This window comes from Callorhinus ursinus, unplaced genomic scaffold, assembly GCF_003265705.2.
Source record: "Callorhinus ursinus isolate GAN/ISIS: 27379988/994484 unplaced genomic scaffold, GSC_fseal_2.0 scaffold13, whole genome shotgun sequence".
Taxonomy (NCBI): domain Eukaryota; kingdom Metazoa; phylum Chordata; class Mammalia; order Carnivora; family Otariidae; genus Callorhinus; species Callorhinus ursinus.
This window is the reverse complement of record NW_027397075.1, coordinates 22207905-22229035: the sequence shown is the minus strand read 5'-3', so window position 1 is coordinate 22229035 and position 21131 is coordinate 22207905. Positions and strand designations below refer to the sequence as shown.

Sequence of the window (21131 nt, the reverse complement as noted above, 5' to 3'; positions counted from 1 at the left end):
TTTTAAGGTTCTTTCAAAAACAACTGTGATACAGACCTAAGTATAAAAATGCCATATTTTAATAATATAGTTCAATATATATTTCTTTTTTTTTAAGATTTTATTTATTCATTTGTCAGAGGAGGAGAGAGAGAGAGAGAGAGAGAGCACGAGGAGGGGGAGGGGTAGTGGGAAGCAGACTCCCTGCTGAACAGGGAGCCTGATGCAGGACTCGATCCCCAGGACCCCAAGATCATGACCTGAGTCGAAGGCAGACGCTTAACTGTCTGAGCCACCCATGCATTCCCAATTTATATTTCCTGAAATACAAATTAAACCTTTAGGATACCACAGAAGAACTGACAAGGATCTAAGGTCAGAGTTCCTGGACACTGAAACTGTTAGCTACAAATTATCAGCTAAATGCCTCAAGCCCTATTCGTCTACTTCCTGGCCTCTTCCTATAAGTCTGAAAATGCAAAAAGAATTCTAGATCACCAATCGGAACGAGTAGCCTGTAAACTGGCAATTTTTAAAAAAGTGATGCAATACAAGCTAAGAAAATTTTCTGGCATTAGAAGTGGCCTACTGAAAATACTTAATAATATGAAAAGACAAAAAAATAGCTTCCTTTAAAAAATCATTTTAAATTCCCAATCATTATTATCAAAATAATTTATATTAAAATATTTTATTAAAACTAAATTATCAAGATTAAAGAAGAGACTGCTCAGGTCTACCACATTAAATATTAACTGATTCTTCATTTGGAAAATAAAATATACTTTTAAAAAGGTAAAAGTTCTCAAGGTAATTGCTTTGAAATATGTACATTTATTAGGATATATGTGAAATACCTGGGCTGTTTGTGAAATATAGCCAATACCAACACAATAAAAATAATAAATATTACCATTTTGGGGCATTAAGAGCAGTACATTCTAACTACAATCATAAAAGCTACATGTTATCTCCATATTACAGATGATTAAATATAATAAATGATTAAATATAAGTGATTATTCCCATTACTATCACAATAGGCACTATTTTTTTAAAAGATTTATTGGGAGAGAGAGCGAGTGCGGGCGTGGGTTGGGGTGGGAGGAGGAAGGGCAGAGGAAGCGAATCCTAAACAGACTCCCCTCTGAGTCCACTCCACGACCCTGAGATCATGACCTGAGCTTAAACCAAAAGTCGGACACTTAACTGACTATGCCACCCAGGCATCCCACAATAGGCAATATTTTTGAGCACTGCTACTTGTTGGGCATTGTACCCCAAGTGACTTACATGAATTATCCTCAAAACATCCTTATAAAATAGAATTATCATCTGCATCACAGAAATGAAAAAACTAAGGCTTAGAGATGTTATAAAATCTGCCTAGCATCACACAGTTATTGAGTGGTAAAGATTCAAACTTAGGTTGTCTATCTCTAAGACATATCATCTATTTATTACACTAAAACTACAGTTTCTATTAATTTGAGACAATAAATGTATAAATTATTCCATTAAGAAGAAGCTTCTTAAGTCTCCTTCATAATAGCATAATATGAACTGCATAAGAGAAAGGACTTATTAGAGAACACAGCTTCTCAAAGTGTAGAACAAGAATATGAATACAACATACCTTTTTTGAAAGATCAGTGCATCTAGAGCTGGGAGCTACATACGGTCTCATTTTCAAGAAGCCGCTCTCACCACAGTCTCTGTGCATGCAGCTCCTTCCCCAGAACCCGCTTCCCCATACGTTTTGCTACCAAGTCTCAAACTAAGTGCTACTTCCTCAAGCAGGTAACTCAATTTAGAGTAAATAGGTTTTCCATTATTCTCTCTCATACCATAGCATTCTGTTCATTGTTATTATAATATTTATTGGGTTTATTTTCTAATATGACTGTTTTATTCACCCCAGTGCACTCTAAGACCAGAACACAGTAAGCACTCAATAAACATTTCTGAATGATAAACGTTATTTGGAAAATATACATCTTAAAATAGTCCATTTGCCAAAAAGATAGGACATGAGAAATTAGTAAATTTGGGAAAAGAATAGATATAAAAAAATGTGAAAACATATATATTAAAAATATGTTATAAATATTTATATGTAAATACAACATAAAATTGGTTTCTACAGGTTAGTTTATATATTACTTATATTAGAAAAAAAAGGTTTAAATAAATGCTTTAAGTTTCCACATTATGAAGCAGGGTAAGGAAAGCAAATTAAACCCAAAGTAGCCAGGAGGAAGGAAATAATAAAGATAAGAGCAAAAATCAATGAAATAGGTAACCCCAAAATAATAGAAGAAAATCAGTAGAACCTAAAGCTGAAAATATCCATAAAAATTACTAACCTTTAGGAAGAATGATCAGAAATAAAAAGAGAGAAGAAACAAATTGCAATATTAAGAGAGAGACGTTAACCACTGCTCCCTACAGACACTAATGCAATAACGTGAGAACGTTATTAACAATATTAAGCAAATACACTTAAAAATTTAGATGAAATGAACAAATTCTTAGAAACACACAAACTACCAAAGTTTACTAAAAAAAATGCATGTATATATATATATATGTATTTATATATATATTTTTCAATTCATTGTTAAAAACCTTCCTACAAAGAAAACTCTTGGTCCAAAAATTTCACTGATGAAATATACCAGAAAACAGTAGAGGAAGCAATGCTTCCCAACTCATTTTAAGAGGTCAACATTATCTTGAATCCAAACCCAGAGACATTACTTGAGGTTGGGAAGAGGAGGGACCTAAAGAATATTATGAAGGAACAAATATTTAAAATTCTTAACAAAATTTCATCAACACATCGGGAGGATACTATCTCACAACCAAGTTGGGTTTATCTAAGAAAGGCAAAATTGGTTTAACATTAAAAAATCAAACAAAATTCAAGGTATTAGCAGAATAAAGAAGAAACAAAAATGCACGAGATTAGAAAGAAGTAAAATTGTGTCTGTTTTCACATGATATGATCATCTACACAGAGAATCTCAACATACTCACAAAAAAATTTTTTAGCAAGAATGTGAAATTCAAGGGTAATAAGTATCAATTGCATTTCTATATATTATCAATCAACAATTCAAATTTGGAAGACCAAGCACTTACAATAACATCAAAAACAAAATAGTTCAGGATAAATTTAACAAAAAATGTTCAAGACCTGTACACTAAAAACTATATAATATTGTTGAATTAAAGAAAATCTAAATAATCAGAAAGCTATACCATGTTCATGGATCAGAATGCAATACTGTTAATATGTCAACTCTCTAAATTGATCAACAGATTTAATATAAGCCCAGTTAAAGTGCAGGAGACCTTTATGTAGAAATCAACAAGCTTATTCCCTAATTTATATGGAAATGTTAAGGAAATAAAGTTGTCAAAACAATATTTTTAAAAGAAAAGCAAAAGTAGAAGACCCAAACTGCCCATTTTTAACACTTACTGTAACGTAAGTGTTAAAGACAGTGTGGCAGGCATAAGAATGGATAGATAGAGATTAATGCAACCAAAGAGAGGGTCCAGATATCAACCCCATGTATATGGTCAATTCATCTTTGACAAAGGTGTCAGGGTAATTTAATGGGAAACATTATATTCTCAAAAAATATGCTGGAACAATTAGATATCCAAATGCAAAAAAAAAAAAAAAAAAAGGAAAGAAAAGAAAAAAGAATGCTGACTCTTATATAGCACCATATACAAAAATTAACTTGCAATGGATCATAGACCTAAATGTAAGTGCTAAAACTATTCACCCCTTTAGAAGAAAACATGGGAGAAAAAAATCTTAAACTTGGGTGAGGAAAAGATGTTTTAAATTCGATACAAAATGTACAAACCACACACACACACACACACACACACACACACACACACACACACACACACCCTGATGAAATGTACTTCATCTACTGTAAAACAGTTGTCCTTCAAAAGACACTTTTAAGAAAGCCTATCAAAAGAAGATATCCAAATGGCAAATCAACACAGGAAGATGCTCAATATCATTAGTTGTTCAGGAAGTTCAAATTAAAACTACAAAATACCACTACACACTCACCAAAGTGGGTAAAATTTAAAGATTAACCATGCCAAGTGTGGTGATGATGTTAAATAACATCCTAGAAATGTAAAATTCAATTTGGCAGTTTCTTATGAAGTTGAACATACCAAATGACACAGAAATTGCACTCCTAGATATCTAGCCAAGATAACTGAAAATGTATGTCCATACAAAGTTTTGTACTGGAATATTCACAAGTTTTTTTCATAATAGCCCAAACTGCAAAGAACCCAAATGCCTATCTACTAGTGATTGTATAAGCCTATTATGATGCTACCATGTAATGGGAATAAATCCATGAAAAGAAACAAGCTACTGATATATGCAACAATTTTAATGAGTTTTTAAAGTAATAAGCTAAGTGAAAGATGCAGAACACAAATGACTAGATACTGTTTGGAGATAATTCTTGGAGCGATTATACTTTTTAATATTTAGGTATTGTGTTGCGATGCCTTGTGGTTTTTTGTCAAGGTCTCCAATCGTACATATATTGTGTCTTTGGTTTTCACTCTTTCCATATGCTCACTCTGAGTATTCCAACCTTTGTGTGAAAAGTTTAATTACCCTAAAAATGTGGTGCTGTGCCATAACCACACAAAGGAGAAGAATCGTGGAAATAGGCAAAGCCTGGCCAGCTCCTACAGTCCCAGTCACCTCATCTGAGATTCTAGGTATGAAAGTAAGCCTCTCAGATACTGAGGCTAGTCAAGGCTTTGAATTATTACCTTAGATGCAGTGATATATTGGCTTAATGATTTATCTTAGAAAACTAGCCTTGAAATACTATAAAAGTATACTAAAATACAGTATATACTAAAGTATATACTAAAAATCTTCCCAAACTTATTTTGCCTTCAATTTTATGTGCTAAAGTGAATATTACAATGCATCGTTCTTGGCTTGGGAATTTTTGAAAAAGCTTTGGATGAAAGCAATAGAATTCTGATATAACCTATATATTAATAACTACAACAATTAGCAAAGAAATTAACTTGTCAGACTCCTGAACAATAAAGATATTTATATACATATAAATTTAGTAAAATTTTCAAAATCATCACTATGAATATAAAGTGATACTTTTAATTTAAAAATCACCCAAATCACACCTCCATAAATTAGTAAGTAGAACTAGAGAGCTGACTCCCGGGACTTCTGCCTCATGTGAATTTAAAATGAGATGATTCTGGTTCACTGAAGACAAAAATGCCAGCCAAATAATGAAAATCTGAAGCAAGTATGAGAGGATCTCAAGACTGGCATGAAACTCAAAGTCATATGCAAAAAATAAAGTGAATTTTATCAAGGTAATTAATATAGTGTACAATGAGCTAAGTACTGACAAGAATAATGAATAAGTGAGTGTTAGTTCACCCATATCCACATAAATAGAGGAATGTGAAGAATTTATCAGGTGAATAAACATTTCTACACAGTGACTTTCCTTTATCCTCTAATGGGTATCTTAACTTCCAATTTCAGCTTGAAGACTGGTTTACAGAGGTCCAGAAAGAAATACAGCTGAGTAAGATTTCTGGGGAAGAATCCGAAGCAGAGGCATACGAGTTTTATTTTTTTATTATTATATTCAAGAATTTTATTTTTAAGTCATCTCTACCCCCCAATGTGGGGCTCGAACTCACAACCCCAAGATCAAGAGTCGAACACTCCACCAACTGAGCTAGCTAGGCGTCCCCTAAGTAGAGGCATTCTAAACCGACCAGCACCATCTTAGTTTTCACTTTACTTTTTCTTTTTGTTCTCAGAATATTTTTCTCCTTCTTATGTAAATTTGGTAATACCTAAGCTACAAAAAGAGGGTTGATTTGGATATGTTAGCAGCAGTGTCACTGGTTACATTACTAGAGTGCTTTTATAATTTGCTCTCCAGATGCCGAATGACTGTTTATCCAAGGCTGCCCTGAATTCACTTTCACAACTTTGAGCTCCAAACCCACCCCTGTACATTCCATTCTATCGCCAAGGTTCGTGCTTTGCATCAACCCAAGAAAAAGGAAGAATCCATGCACCTGCTTAGGAACTAGTCTTTGTCAAATCCAATGCACATTTTTCAACTGTTATCTTGCAGGATTTACTGTTCTCTGTTCTACTTAATACACAGAACTTAGCTTCGTAGGCTTCTCTTGCCTGGCTCCTTCTGCCCAGAATGCTCTTTAGGCTTCTCTCATCAACAACACGTCTACTGTTGGTGTCTCCAGGTGCCATTCTTGGTCACTAATGTTCTAACTTCACATACTTCTCTCACCCTCGACCTTTCTTCCCTTCTTTGGTTTTAGCCCTGCTGATGAAGCCTATTTGTATCTCTGACCTAATTCTACTTCCCTGTAAGCCACACTAGGTACCCCAAATATAAGATGATCACACCAGAACTTATTCCTCATCCTGTGTTTCCTGACTTTTGGAACAGCCTATCCATGCAGTTCCCCCCCAGCAGCAAACAGGAAACTGTGTGACATTTTTCTATTTCCATTTAGTCATTAAATCCTGGAAATACTAGGGGCACCCAGGTGGCTCAGCTGGTTAAGCGGTCTGACTCCTGGTTTCGGCTCAGGTCATGATCTCATGGGTTGTGGGATCAAGCCCCAGGTCAGGTTCCGCACTCAGCACAGAGTCTGCTTGGGATTCTCTCTGTCCCTCTTCCTCTGCCCCTCTCCCTGCACCTGCTCTCTGTCTTTTCTAAAATAAATAAATAAATCTTTAAAAGTCAAATCAATCAATCCTGGAAATTCTGGTACCTAAACATGATTAGAATTTTATTCCTTCTAATATTACCTCAATTAATGACCCTATCAGTTTATGACTAAATTAGTAAAAACCTAAATGCAGTATCCTCTCAAGTAGTTTCCCTGTTTCCAGTTCTGTCCTCGACCCAAGCTTGCTATTGCTACAACGGATTCTTTCTGAAACATTTTCTTACAGAAATCCTTCCATGATGCTCCACTGTCTTCAGGATAAAATCTAAATTGGTTGGGAGAGAAGATCTGTCCTAATATGATGCTGACTACTTGTTCAGACTCTTTTGGCTTTTCTCTGCAGGACTTTATGCATCACCCCATACACCGTGTTATATCTGGGCAGGTGGGGGAGAACTGGCAAATTCCTGTACATTCTACATATTTTATTTCCTCTGTATAGGGATATTCTCCTTCTCATTCTCAGTGATCGAAGTTATAGTTAAACTAAAGGCTTAGCTTAGCAACTACTTGAGGAAGTGTTTCATTTCCTACCCTGACATTCTCCCCCCTTCTCTTCTCTCTTCCTTCTGGATTGATTCAAGTGCCCATTCTCTATATCCCACAGCAACTGGTGTTTTATAGCAATAATGACACTATAAAGCATATGCATATTCTCTTCTCTATAACCCCAACTACCACAGTCATCTTTTAAAAGAAAGTACGTTTTCCTTATTTCTGTATCTGCTGAGGTCCAGTCGATAGTAGTTGCTCATTAAATATTTAATACGCAAGTGGACTATAATGGGATAGGTTCTAAAGTTCAAACATAAGTTATGAAGTATAATCAAAATCATTCTTGAAAATTCCTAAGGAAGGTACTACACTGCAGACCCAACATACTGTCTCAATATAGTTAAGCCCAGCAGTTCTTCCTTCAGCACTGAAATACTGCAGTTTCTTTAGACGAACATCTGTAGTTAAAGGCACTTAATGACAATGATTTATGAAAACTATGTATTTTTAAGCACCAGAGCTTATATCCCATGAAACTCTATGGATGCCAAGTAGAAACTGACACGGCATAAAAGTAGAGCAAATTTATTTCTCATCTTACCATAACTCTGTGAACACACTTATCGAGAAAAATGGCAGAATCACCATATCCTTCCTTCCTTTCTTTCTATCTCTATGCTGTCTCCTTTTGACCCCATTTCTTGAATTCATGTAGTTAACCGCAATTATGATGTGATCCCCATTGTACTGATATGCCTATGAGCAGCCACTGTTGACTTCTTACACCAATATCCTCTCATAATCCACTTCCATCAAGATATATATTTAGTGCTTTAAGCAATACAGGCAAACACAGAGATAGTAAGAAGCATGGCCACGAGCACACTAAATTCCTGTGCAATCTATTAGGCTGAAACAAGTTCATATATTCACAAAAATGAGAAGGTCAGAAAAAGAATATCTCAACTGCTGTTTTATACTTCATGATAAAACATTCCAGAACACAGGCTAAAAGGATGCTATTGCTAATTAAAAATCAAGACAAGTATGAATTAAGTAAAAATTGGGCTACTTATAATTACTTCAATAGGCCCATTAAAGAAGCTCATCTTGAGGCACAGCTTGGACATAAAGAGATTTGAGGATGCTGCCCTTTGGGTGAGCACTGTTTACCAGAGTTACCTTTCTTTCTTTCTTTTAAAAAGATTTTATTTATTTATTTGAGAGAGAGAGTGAGTAGGGGAGGAGCAGAGGGGGAAGGACAAGGAGACTCTGCGATGAGCGCAGAGCCCGACACAGGGCTCGATCCCACGACCCTGAGATCATGACCTGAGCCAAAAATCAAGAGTTGGAGGCTTAACTGACTCTGCCACCCAGGCGCCCCCAAAGCTTCCTTTTCAACAGGCTGGTCTCTTAGATGCCACCCAGAGGTTCCTAATAGGGTAACGCCCCCCATGCATCTGTGAGTGCTGGTATGGACTGCCTGGGTGAGTTTATAGCTTCCCTTACTTTACCTCTATTTCAACCTTACTGCCAAACATAAGGACCATGTTTAATATTTTTTCTACACCAATGGAGTTTTCTACATTTCTAGGAAGAATCCCTGGGCAGAATAAATGTCATGGTGAACCTAAAGCAAAATCAAAATTAAGTAAGTCACAATAAAGACACATTGAACATAGATTTCCTTTGCAGAAATGATAAAGAATAGAAATAATCACATCAAGTTCCAAGAACTAGATAACTATTTGTATTTATAAAGTACATTCAAAAGTGCACCTAAAATGTATTTAAAAATATGTGATAACCTTAAAGAGAGAAAAATTGGGAAATTATATACACAAAACTTTCATTTTTACTAAAATTGCATAAGTATAATCAAAATTTCCTTTTATATATATATATATAATTACTATCCATGCAGGTGAAAATTATATACCACATACAGAATCAGTTCACCTGCCTCAATCCATGAAATTATTTAGTCTTTATCTATAACACATTCTCAAAACAGAAATTTTGAAAAAAGAGAGAAATAATGTAGGAGTTTCAGTGCTAAAGAAAACCATCTGGCTAGTCTGAAAATCTGTTTTCGTGTGTAAAACTGTTTCAACAATCATCAATTAATTAATCTCATAAGTACTCTAGGTTTAGAATGACAGTGTGGGTGCAGCCCCCGCCCCCCGGGGGGGCTCCAAAGCTTCCCTCACCACACCACATAGAACCCTCTTCCCTCCCGCGGAGTCCCGCGGTTCTTCATCTGTAGTTCCGAAAAAAGCAGTAATTATCACTTTACACCTACTGTGGGTATTGTACCTTATCTTCCCCACTCGACTGTAAACTCTTTGAGGGTAAGATCTATGTTTGGTTCAGATTTTATGTCCCACAACACCTACCAGGGTGCCTTGCACAAAGCCTCAAAAAATACATATAACTACACTCAAAGATACTCCCTTCTTGAAAAAAGATTTTCAAGTTTTGTCCCCAAAATAAACTATGTAGTACATTACTTTCTATTTTTCTTCCTACTTCTCAGCAGTTTCCAGTTTAAAAATCCCTGTTGATCCGTGCTCATGGAGAGAGTTTATTCATCCATTCACTTAACTTTATTCATTCAAACCACCCAATAAATATTTGTCAAGTTCCTACTTTGCCAGGTAGTGTGTAAGGTGCTGGGGGGGGGCGGTTATACCAGCAAAAAAGCACTTAGGGAGCTAGAGTCTAGTAGGAAAGACATACAAATCAACAGGTAATTATAAAACAACATGAGAATTGTTATAACAGATGTAAAGACATGATACTCTGTAAGAGTATTTCTCTAATTTAAGAGTGCTTTCCAAGTTTTTGTTTGTAATTTATCATTTTCCCGATATTATGGTCTTCCCTGGTCATCTATCTATCCATCCGTCCACCTAACTTCCTTCCTTCATTTTTTAAATACATAATATCTATCCATGGTAAAAATACAAAAACTGCTCAAGAATACATAATCGAGAAAGAAGCCTTCCTCCTACCTTGTCCCCAGCCACTCGGTTTATCTTCCCAAAGGTAGGCACCAATGCCCAATGCGTAAGCACAGGAATGGTCAACGCACATACAGAGCCACATATCACGAGCACGTGGTCCTACTTTCTTTTAACCATGACAATGGTAGCATGCTTTAGACTCTCCACCTTGTTTCTTTCACTTCATAGTATCTTAGAAATTGCTCTCTGCCTTCATTCTTTTCAATGGATATAAAGTATACCACTGCATGGATACAGCACGGTTTATTTAAGCAGAGTCTCCTTAGCAAGCACTCATCTAAGGTTCTACAAATTCTGCCATGAATATATTTACCCACATGTCATTCTGTGGTGGGTCTGTGAGTATGTCCGCACGGTAATTCCTGGAAGTGAAATTGCTGGCTCCGAGAATATGAGCACTTTTTACTCTGATAGATACGAACACAGAGGATTCGCCAGTTTAATTTCCCACAGAAAAGGAAATCCCCACCTTCATAATGTAAATTATAACCTTTACTGAAATGGCTCCCAAATCTATACCCACAGTTCTGACCCCTGACTTATTTTCTGTGATATCTCTGTGATATGTCCACAATCTTTCCACATACCCACTTCCTTGGATCCTTAGGAAAACCCTTTTTGAAACCAAATTTATAGTCTTACCCTCGACACATTCTTTGTAAATTCACCCTATTAGTTCTCCCTGATTCCAAACCAAAGCCACTTTTGATCCCTCTCTCTTTCTACCCACACCCGATTCACTGGTCATTAAGGTGGACTGGTCCTGTGCAATTCCACAAAGTTCGTCGTCTTTGTATTTCCTCAGACAACCTCTGACTGCAATGCCTGCGCTAGTCTCATCCAGCTGCTCAGGTTCTTTTTGCCCTGTGCTTGCCCCGGTGAGTCTGTTCACATGATCCCCTCTGCCTGGAGAATCTTCTCAAGTCAGTCCCCTGCTGAAATCTCAGTAAGCACTGAAGGACTACCCTTAATGCCAAATCACCCAGAAAGCATTTTCCATTTTTTTAATCTTTTTTTCATAAAGGATTTTCTAATAGGAATTTATGAACATTTAGGTCCTTCACTACACATTCTAATTTATAATACACTTACAAGGTAAATTACAAATGTCATAGAAAGATGATGTCTTAGCACATTCTGGTAAACCCACACTGCCTTGGCATTTAAAATGTGATTACCAAATGAATGGATGAATGTTTGCAATTCCTACAAGTCAGATAATTCTATAGGAGAAAATACTCTATAGAGGATACTTAATCCATTTATTTTGAAAAACAAAACTACTTTAAGGTCTGTGAGATACAATCCTCTATTTAATAATTAAATTTATTTCAGAAAACCCACAATGTAAAGTATTTCCAGTTAACTATTCTAGTAAATTAAAAATTTCCCTCATGTTGATTTTGATCCAAAACAGGGAGGAAAAAGGACCGGGGAACAAAGGAATAGGTGAGATGTACCACTACGCTGATTGCATTTCTCCTCAAAACTACAAGATCCTTTCAAAATCTCTCACATATAGTCAAGGTTACTCTAACTACTGTGTAAAAGAAAAGGGAACTCAGCACGATGTGCCTACAGACTACGGCTCATGTGAGTTTAAAATGGGCCAAATAATTTTTTACGTTTCACAAACACTTGAAAAGAACTTTGCAAAGCATCATAAATCCTGTATTTCCGGCTTTCAAAATTAAACCACATGATTTCCAAAAGCATATTTGTGCTAAGATATTTTACATTTAAAAAATATAGGGAGAAAAAGAATATGATTATGCTTTCCAATATGTAAAAGCAGTCATAAAAAAAACAAGCGACCATTACGTTTCATTAGAAATGATTCAGCTCCCATCTACCCAAATCCTTGCCAGGAAGTAGACAACTGTTACATTATAACTTATATTTTCAGTAATTACGAAAAAGGATGACAGTACTACCATGCATATTCAAGTGCTGGATTAACTTCTTGACTCACCTCTCCCCCATTTACATATTCCATCACAAAACACAAACGGTCTTTTGTCTGGAAGGAATATTTCAAGGACTTGAAATGAAAAAGAAAAAATGTTACATTATAATCCAGTATTCTTATAAGGATACCAAAATAGAATACTTAGAAACAGTAAGCTTGAGGGATGAAATGAATCATTCTTGTCCTAAAGAGTCTACTTACTCCTTAAGAGTGTTGAAGAGTTTTGAAGAACATAAAACAAATTTTGTTTAGATCAGCACTGGCTACTGTTAGGGGAAAGGTTAAAATTAAAATTTTAAGTAAAAATACACTTAGTAATTGTGATGGGCACCTCTCAATCTATCATGCTGTCTATCTGAAACTGTATTAGTCCCCGAAGTTCCCATCCGCAGGACCTTCAAGTGAGGAAGTCTCAGGAATACAGCTAGAGCAGTTATGTTCGGGCTTCTAATATAGTTTCAACACTGCTTTTTGCATACTGGGTGGGTGCATAACATGACTGAATTCAACAGAGTTGGTTCATATAACTGTGTAAGTTACAATGATATCAGAACTTTAGAGCTATCTTATTGCACTGGACAATATACACACAGCAACGTAACAAAGTAAGTCTAGGTATCTGATTATACCTTTGAAAACATTCCTACTTTACATAATCCTAAATCTTTGAAAGGTTCCCCCTTTGGAAAGTCTACCGGTTGTTTTTTCTCTTTCTTTTCTACCTGTTGTTTTTAATCTTAATACGCTGAGAACCAGGAGCAAATTGTCTCTATTATAAGCAATCTAAGTACAAGACTATAAAAAAATTCAATTTCTTTCAAAACAAGTAATACGCATGGAAGTCAAGAAAACATATCATAACTTAGCCTACTTTTAATTTAATGTATTCAGTATTCCTGGATTTCTTAAAGTACTCTATACCTATGGGTGGTCTCAATTTCTACAAAAAATATTCAGTAAAGATTTTTTGCCTTTCATATCTGGAGACAGGGCTGCTTGATCATTTAAATATTTATCAGAAGCCAATAAACAGAGGAAACACAAAACCCTCACATTTAATACTAAGAATTTCTTGTAAGTCTACCATTTTCTCAGTGGTCTCCGTATATTTGCTCTATGGTTTTTTGTTTTTGTTTTTGAAGGCAGTGAAATCCGTGAAGGAAAAAAAAGTCTCAAAAAAGGAATGGCTGTGTAAGAGGAGGGAAGACAAATGCACGCATATTGTAAACTTAGGCCCTACACTGCAATAAGGTCGAAGGAATAAGACTTACAGTCTTTCCACAAAGAAAATGGCATACCTAAGTAAATGTTACTTTTCATGGCTTAGTTGTTGCAATAAAACTCCCTTAAATTTAAAATGTTATGATTATCACATCTGCCCTTGAGTCACTTACTGTTAAAAAGGGGTGTCTGGTGTTCTTTAATACTCTGCTCTCAGTCAGAGTATGCGCCACTTCATCCTACAAAAGAAAAAGGGAAACCTTTAATATATGTACTAAGCAGCAGTAAAATCAAATTTTCACTCTTTCTCTAAGACCAGAAGAGGTTCTGTCTCCGGAGACAGAAAAAGATGTGAAGAGACGAGGACATGTTTCCTTTATTGCTATGCTTTTCCTCCACATCCCCTCCAAAAAAAGATCAAATTAATAATTTAAATCAGATGGTTGTAAGGTATAATAGACTCATATACACTCAGTCGTACTTAATCAGATTATATTGATTATGATACAAAAATCACCAAAAAGTTATCAGGGACACAGACGACTAAATAGTTAACCTTTCCCCTTGAAGGCAATGCCTTAGCGGCTAATATTTAGGCATGGAGTACTTAATATTTCAATGTTTGTAGTATATTCTATTCAGGAGGATATAAAGGATATATTTCAGCCAAGATCATAGAATTTGTAAGTCTCCTACTTAAGAGAAAAATCAGTTCCTGAAAATAGGAACATAAAATATACAGATAAGATTTAATTGTCAACTATACATTTTAGAAATAGAAACACAGAATATAAAAATTGTATTTTTCTGCTTGTGGCTTTTTAACGTGCTTCTTAAAAAAAAAAGTCACAACCTACTTTAGGTGACAACTTAAAAAATCTGGGTGTATTTCAAACCAAAAGTAAGTGTATTTCCCCAATCTTGTACATAAATCTCATCTTGACATCAAAAATGAACTAGGAGAGATTTTCTTCAACATATGGAGAACTGGAAAAATGTTTCATATTTCAAAAATAACACCATCTTCAAGAAGAAAGGAAAGGAAGACACTGCTGAAACTAACACAGCATCTCCGGTCTTTGCCTCTAGCAAGATCCTAAACAAAGCTCTTGCTGGATTAATGTCTCCACACTGTCAGCAAATCACAATTAGATTGTTAAGTAAGATGTGGAGAGCAAAACACTGGGTCACTGCATTATATTTATCATCTGACCTCAGTCAGACCTAGAAGATAAATGAGAAATAGATTGATCAAAGATGCTAAGGCCTGGAAGACATTCCAAGAGGGCAGGGCCAGCCCTGTCTGAACAAGGCAACTGTAATTAACAACACAGTGTTTAAAACTGGGAGTGAAACAAAGCGTGGGTATGAAACCACTCCTGAATTATCTGTTTAATAAGAATCAGGCTTAAGTGCTCAAACAGTTCAAAAGCCTCTGTCACATCATACTATAGTTTCCAAATGAATTAGAATAATAGCATCTTAATGCCAACTAAATCACAAGCAGAAATGATAGCATAACTTACTGATTTCTGCACCCACAGTGCCTAGCATAATGATTAGCACCCAGTAGAGACTTAATAAATGTTTGTTGAACTGAACTGTTTATCATAGGAATAAATTCCAGATGTCAGGGGTGTGGGGCTTCATTAATTCACTCAACCCTTCCATAAATATGCACCAAATCTACTCTGGCCTTGCTCTACACACTGCAGACATGGACTCGAACAACAGAGACAAGGATCCCTGCCCTCAGGGAACTTTCCATCTCCCTACACAGATGGCGATCAATGTCAATGGGCAAAAAAGGCAGAGACCTACTGCAGTTTAGGAGCATTCATGTGATGCACATGAAACACATCAGGAAGCATTGTGCAGGCGGCTACTCTGTGACAAACACAACCAAATCCAATCATTAAAAACCAAAACCCTTGATGTGCCCTCAACTAAATGCTAACGACAGTGCAGGCATAAAGTGGTTTTTTAAAAAAAAGACATGATCCCTCTGCTCATGTAGTCACAGGCCAGTGGAGAAGACGTAACAGATGGGTAAATATCCAACTTAATAACTAATTACTAATGCTGATGAGTGACATGAAGAAAAAATGGGGGTATCTACTATCCTAAATGGGGTAATGAAGAAAAACTAACATTATTCGAAGAGTGTAAGGTTGGTAATGTGATGATGGGGGAGGCAGGGGCTGACATAGTCTGATTTCTATTTTTAAAGGTTTACTCAGGCTCCTCTGAGTAGAACGACAGCAAAAATAGCAAAGATGAAGCAGAGGGGCAACAAGGAAACCGACAGAGAAATGAGGATGGCTCAGACCACTGTGGGAGCAGTGGGAGCAGGAAAAAAGGGGTCCATTTTGAAATCTTTTTGAGATATAAAATTAACAGTCATAATTCAGAGTAACCTGCCTCAGCATGAGGGTGTCTCAAAAGAAACATCTCTTTACAGGCAGTCAGAAGGAGATTCACAGAAGAGATACCGTTTTTGCAGGTTATGCTTGAGGATGCTACGGGGCTGGAGGTAGCCAGCCAGGTATGAAACCCACTTGAAATCAGAAAAGATATTCTAGGCTTCAGAAAATATTTCCAGAGGGTAGTTGATGCTGCTTTTTATTTATTTATTTTTATTTTTAAAGATTTATTTACTTATTTATTTGAGTCAGAGAGAGAGTATGAGCAGGGGGAGGGGCAGAAGGGGAGGGAGACCAGCAGACTCCCCACCGAGCGCGGAGCCCAACACGGAGCTTGATCCCACAACCCTGAGATCACGATCTAAGCCGAAAGCAAGAATCCAGTGCTCAACCAACTAAGCCACCCAGGCGTCCCCATTCTACTTTTTAAAACAGGCCCACCACATAAAATAGTTATTTTCCTAAATCACTTTGTAAGTTTCAGGAGTGAAGATTAGTTTTTTTCTAAGTTCTGCAATCTGCCTAACCACAGGGAAGGAGCCAAGGCAAGATGTATGGAAACAAATGCTAAAACAGTATTTCTTTATCATAAGAATGCGAGCAGAATTAATACTGTGTACGTATCTTTCAAATATTAAAATGTATTTTCTACCATATTTTGCATATGATCAGATTAGAATTCTTCCCCCTTAATGCAGATTTAATGGTACTGTACTTCACATACTAATTAGTTTCTGCTATGAAGATAAGGTATGCACAAGCTAAAAAGTAAACACAGATGCCAATAATTTTTAATTACAGTTAAAAGCAACATGTCAAAACAAAAAGTTAAAAATAACAGTGATAAAACTCAGTGGCTAAAACAATGTGATGCCTTTTAAAAAATCCACTCGTTGATCAGGACTTTAAATGAAGAGAGCTAAAAATGCTTGGGTGTGCAATAGAAGTATAACGATTTCATGAAAAAGCTTCTGAAATTCAGTTTCATGTATATTCATCCACGGCAAAATACTAACTGATGAATTTTTAAATCCAATTTCTCTCATAGGAATGGGATTTTATTTCTTGAGGACATGAGGCAAAGAAGAGTCCTCCTCACATTTATTTTCCCCATCGTCTCCAATTTATCACTCCCTTCTCCTACACGTGGTCTAAAATTCCGCTTTCATTTGCCACCCCCCTTCCTGTAGTGTTGCGGGGTCGTTGGGTATTTCGAGGAGTAGGGTATGGCAAGGAAGTAGAGGAAGAGATCCATAACCCACTGTCAGGGACAACAAGGCTTTCATGTCCTTTAAGCCCTATAGCAACTCAGCAACGTAGGCTTTATTATTCCCATTTTGCATCAAGAAACTGAGGCTCCCAGAAGTTAACCTGCTCAAGCTGCAGGTCAAACAGTACTGAACCCACGTTAGGGTAACTTCCACTCCACACCACTCCCTCTCATTCAAACACTCAGCTTCTCCCTAACTGGGCACTTTCCACTATTTTCTTGGTCTTGAATGCAAGACCCTACTGACCCTCTCTATCAGAAGTCCATTGAAATCACAACAGAGCACACTGGAAGCACTTCCTTCCTGCGTCAGAACAATAACAAAGACCCAGAGGAGAGAGGGAGCGGGCAGGAAAAAGCGAGAACAGGGCAGAGAGGTCTGTGACATGGCTCCCTTACTCTCAGTTAAACCACAAGCACTCCCAGTGATCCTTACGTTCTTCCATCTTGACCCCACAGGTTAGCAATCTATACACTTTTCCCCCCATAGGAAAGATGTCACACGTCACACTTCTCATGCTCTAAATCTAGGCTCCTAACTTCCCCTCTTTTAAAAACGTGGGCCTGCCCCACTCCCTTCCTGCCCCCCTCTCCCGCTTCCCCCCCCCGCCCCCCCGCCACCGCTCTCTCCCCCGCTTCCCCGCTCCCCCACTCTCCGGGAGCTGCCAGCCTGTCTTCGAGCTGGGCCCTGACTGCTATTTCTCTTCTCTTTCTTTACCATTTTTTTTACCCTGATGCAGAAAAAGAAAGCACAGTTGTTCTCTATTACCTATGAACACTGCATCACCTTTCTCAAGCGCTGTCATTTGATACTTTGTTCTTGATCCTCCCGTTCCAAATATTGCTTGACTTTGATCACGATGCAATCAGTTTGGAACCTAGTCTTTCTTAAATTGTAGAGTATGTTGTTTGTTCCTCCTGCCCTTCACTGCACTGCCTTCTTTCCTTCTGCCCCTTCTAATTCCCAACATTTTAATAAATCAGTCTCTATTTTCTCACCTTTCTATCCCACATCTGAAGGGCAAAGAAATCACTTAAACATACGGACTAAAATGATTACAGTTCCCTCTCCAATCTCAGCTGAATCTTCTGAGGATTCTTTCACCCCTCTCCTGAGGTTACTCTTCCAGTCCTCATTACGGTTGTCCTAGAACCTTCCCAGGCCTCCTACCAAGCCTGGTAGGTGTGCTACCTTACACCTGTCAAGCTACTGAGCTGGGACCAGGGCCCAGGTCTGTCTCTTTCAAGTCCAAGAGCTTTTCATTAAGTTCCTCTCTTTTTATCTCAACTTTGCTCCCTCATCCTTTCAAAATGTGATCTACGTCATTCGCAGAAGTCATGAATGACATTTGACACGTTTGATGACACTCTCTCCTGAAGACTCCTCTTGGTTTCTAGATCAGAATCTCTTACTTCCCTCCTCATCAGTAGTTCCATTTTCTCAATTTTCTGCTGGTTTCTTATCTCTGAACCCTTATTCTAGGAGTGCCCCCAGGACTCAGTCCTCAGACCTCTTGTCTCTATGGTGATGGCTCCAAATAGTCTCTATGGCTCCAAATAGTCTCTATGGTGATGGACTTCCAAACAGGTCCCCCAGGCCCAGAAACACCTATCTGACATGGATGTCTAGTAGGGGACTTAAACTTGGAAGTGAAACAGAAACATCATATTTGGCATGTCCAAAACCTAGTTTCTAGGGGCGCCTGGGTGGCTCAGCTGTTAAGCATCTGCCTTCAGCTCAGGTCATGATCCTGGGGTCCTGGGATGGAGCCCCATGTTGGGCTCCCTGCTCAGCAGGGAGCCTGCTTCTCCCTCTGACCCTCTCCTGCTCATGTTCTCAATCTCCCCCTCTCTCTCTTCCTCTCAAAATAAATAATCTTTAAAAAAAAAACACAAAAATGTAGTTTCTAATCTGCCATCAAAAAGCTTCTTTCTCCCCCCCCCAAAAAAACCCACAAAACAAAACAAAGCAAATGAACAAAAATCCCCATTGCAGAGAATGGCAACACCATCCCTGCCGTTGCTCAGGCCAAGGACCAGGCAGTGATCCTCAACCCCTTTCTTTCTCTCACACCCTACTTCAATCTGTCAGGAATCCTGTTGGCTCAGCAAAAACATACAACCAGGATCTGACTGTGTCTTTCCACTTCCATTGCTACTATTCTGATGTAAGTCATGATCATCAATTATCTGGATTATTGCCATTAACTCCTAAGAAGCTCCCTGCCTCCTACCCATGCCCTATTCTCAACACTGCAGCCAACGAGATGCTCTTAAAATGAAAACCAGGTGATATTATTACACTGCTTAAAAATTTCCAATGGCTTCCCACTTCATCTAGGGTAAAAACTAATATTCTTATGACACCTACAAGTACCTGCACGATCCTAAGCTCTTCTTCCTCCATGTGAGCCATGCTAGACTCCTAGCTAGTCTAAGAGTGTGCTATGTTTGCTGCTTGCTCAGGGTCTTTTCAACTGTGATGCCCTCTGTCTGCAACATCCTCTCCTCCAAAATATCTCAAGGGCTTGCTTCCTCATCCCCTTCAAATGTTCCCTGAACTTTCACCTTCACAGTGAGGCCTTCTGTGATCACTCTATTTAAAACTGCAAAACCCACAAACGTCATTCCTGCCACTCTTCCTTAATTCCCTACCCTATTTTACTTTTCTCCATTAGTATGTATTAGCTTCTTACATACAATGTGATTTACTCATTTATTATGTGTATTGTTTATTGTCTATGTCCTGACTAGAGTGTAATTTCCAATGGGGGGTGGAGTTTGGTCAGGTTTATTCATTCACATAGTCCCAGTGCCTAGAGCATGCACCTTAAGTAATTAGGTATTCAATTTACATTTATTCAAAGAACAAGTGAATGAATCAATAAATAGTGATTCTTTAGCATATGTTGCTGAAGAATGACAAGCTTTCATAAATTGCAAGCAGCAAAACAGAACACAAACAAATGAACTCGGACCTCCGAGAGCACAATGAGCAGATGAAGGTACAGCAGATCAAAGCAAACCCACTCTCTATCGGTCTCCCACAGCAAACCACAGTCATTGGTACAATGTTTAATACAGAGGTTCAAGAGAATCTGGAAGAATGGACCAGAGAAGTTGGCAGATGAGGTTAAGAAGTTCTGGCTCAGGTCCACCAGCAATAACTGAAGATCCAAGGAGACAGAGATGTCAGTGGTCAAGCCAAAGCACCGGTTGGTATTTCAGTGGGTACATGCGCAGGAAAAGGGTTGACGGAGCAGGCAACTCTGTGCATTCACAAGAACAGGCAATCCTCAGGACTGGCCCTTGGCCAGCTCCCAGGAAATAAACTCGGATCCCTTGGAATATTCTGGTGATAAGGAGTTTTTGTATGCCAGAGATCTGGGGCCCCATGGTACCAGTTTGACTAGATAGTTTATAAAAACAGCTGTAAGCATGGTGAGTGCTATACAGCTGAGTTTGCTCAGGATGGCTAGAATCTGAGCAGCTAAGGGAAGTCAAGCCGTGCTACTGGACTACGTGACTGACCTACAAAAAGATCCTGGATGTCAAGGCTTAGGTGAGCTTCCTTGGTTGACAACACTTTGTACGTGCTGTCCCACACTGGTGCTGGGAGGATGAAGCATGCCCATGTGAGACCACTGGGACAGAGCACCTGGGAGCTGATAATCTGGTTTCTCCTGGACTCTGCCCCATGTGCCTTTCCGTTTGCTGATTTTAATCTATACTTTTCAGCTATAATGAACCATAACCATAAGTATATCAGCTTTTCTGCATCCCGTGGTCCTAATGAAATACTGGGCCTGAGAATGCTCTTTGAGACCACTGACACAGTTAGCGTCTGCAGGGGGATTTACCAGGGGTGACACCAGCAAGACGGAGGGCTAGAAGTCCCAGTGCTAAGCTCCCCCACAAAAACA

At 37.9% G+C, this 21131-nt stretch overlaps 1 protein-coding gene across 3 annotated transcripts in view; it reads right to left on the bottom strand.

Annotated features, from left to right (window-relative positions):
• The window catches only part of AKT3 (AKT serine/threonine kinase 3), a 318344-nt gene that overhangs the window by 96242 nt on the left and 200971 nt on the right, over positions 1-21131 (bottom strand). For 2 of the 3 annotated variants that reach the window (XM_025877589.2, XM_073899912.1), the window contains exons 7-8: positions 13689-13754; positions 12298-12366 (exon numbers count right to left, since the gene is read on the bottom strand). In XM_025877589.2, coding sequence (XP_025733374.1) covers positions 12298-12366; positions 13689-13754 — 135 coding nt within the window. The remainder of the gene's footprint in view (positions 1-12297; positions 12367-13688; positions 13755-21131) is intronic. The other variant, XM_073899913.1, reaches the window with a different exon arrangement.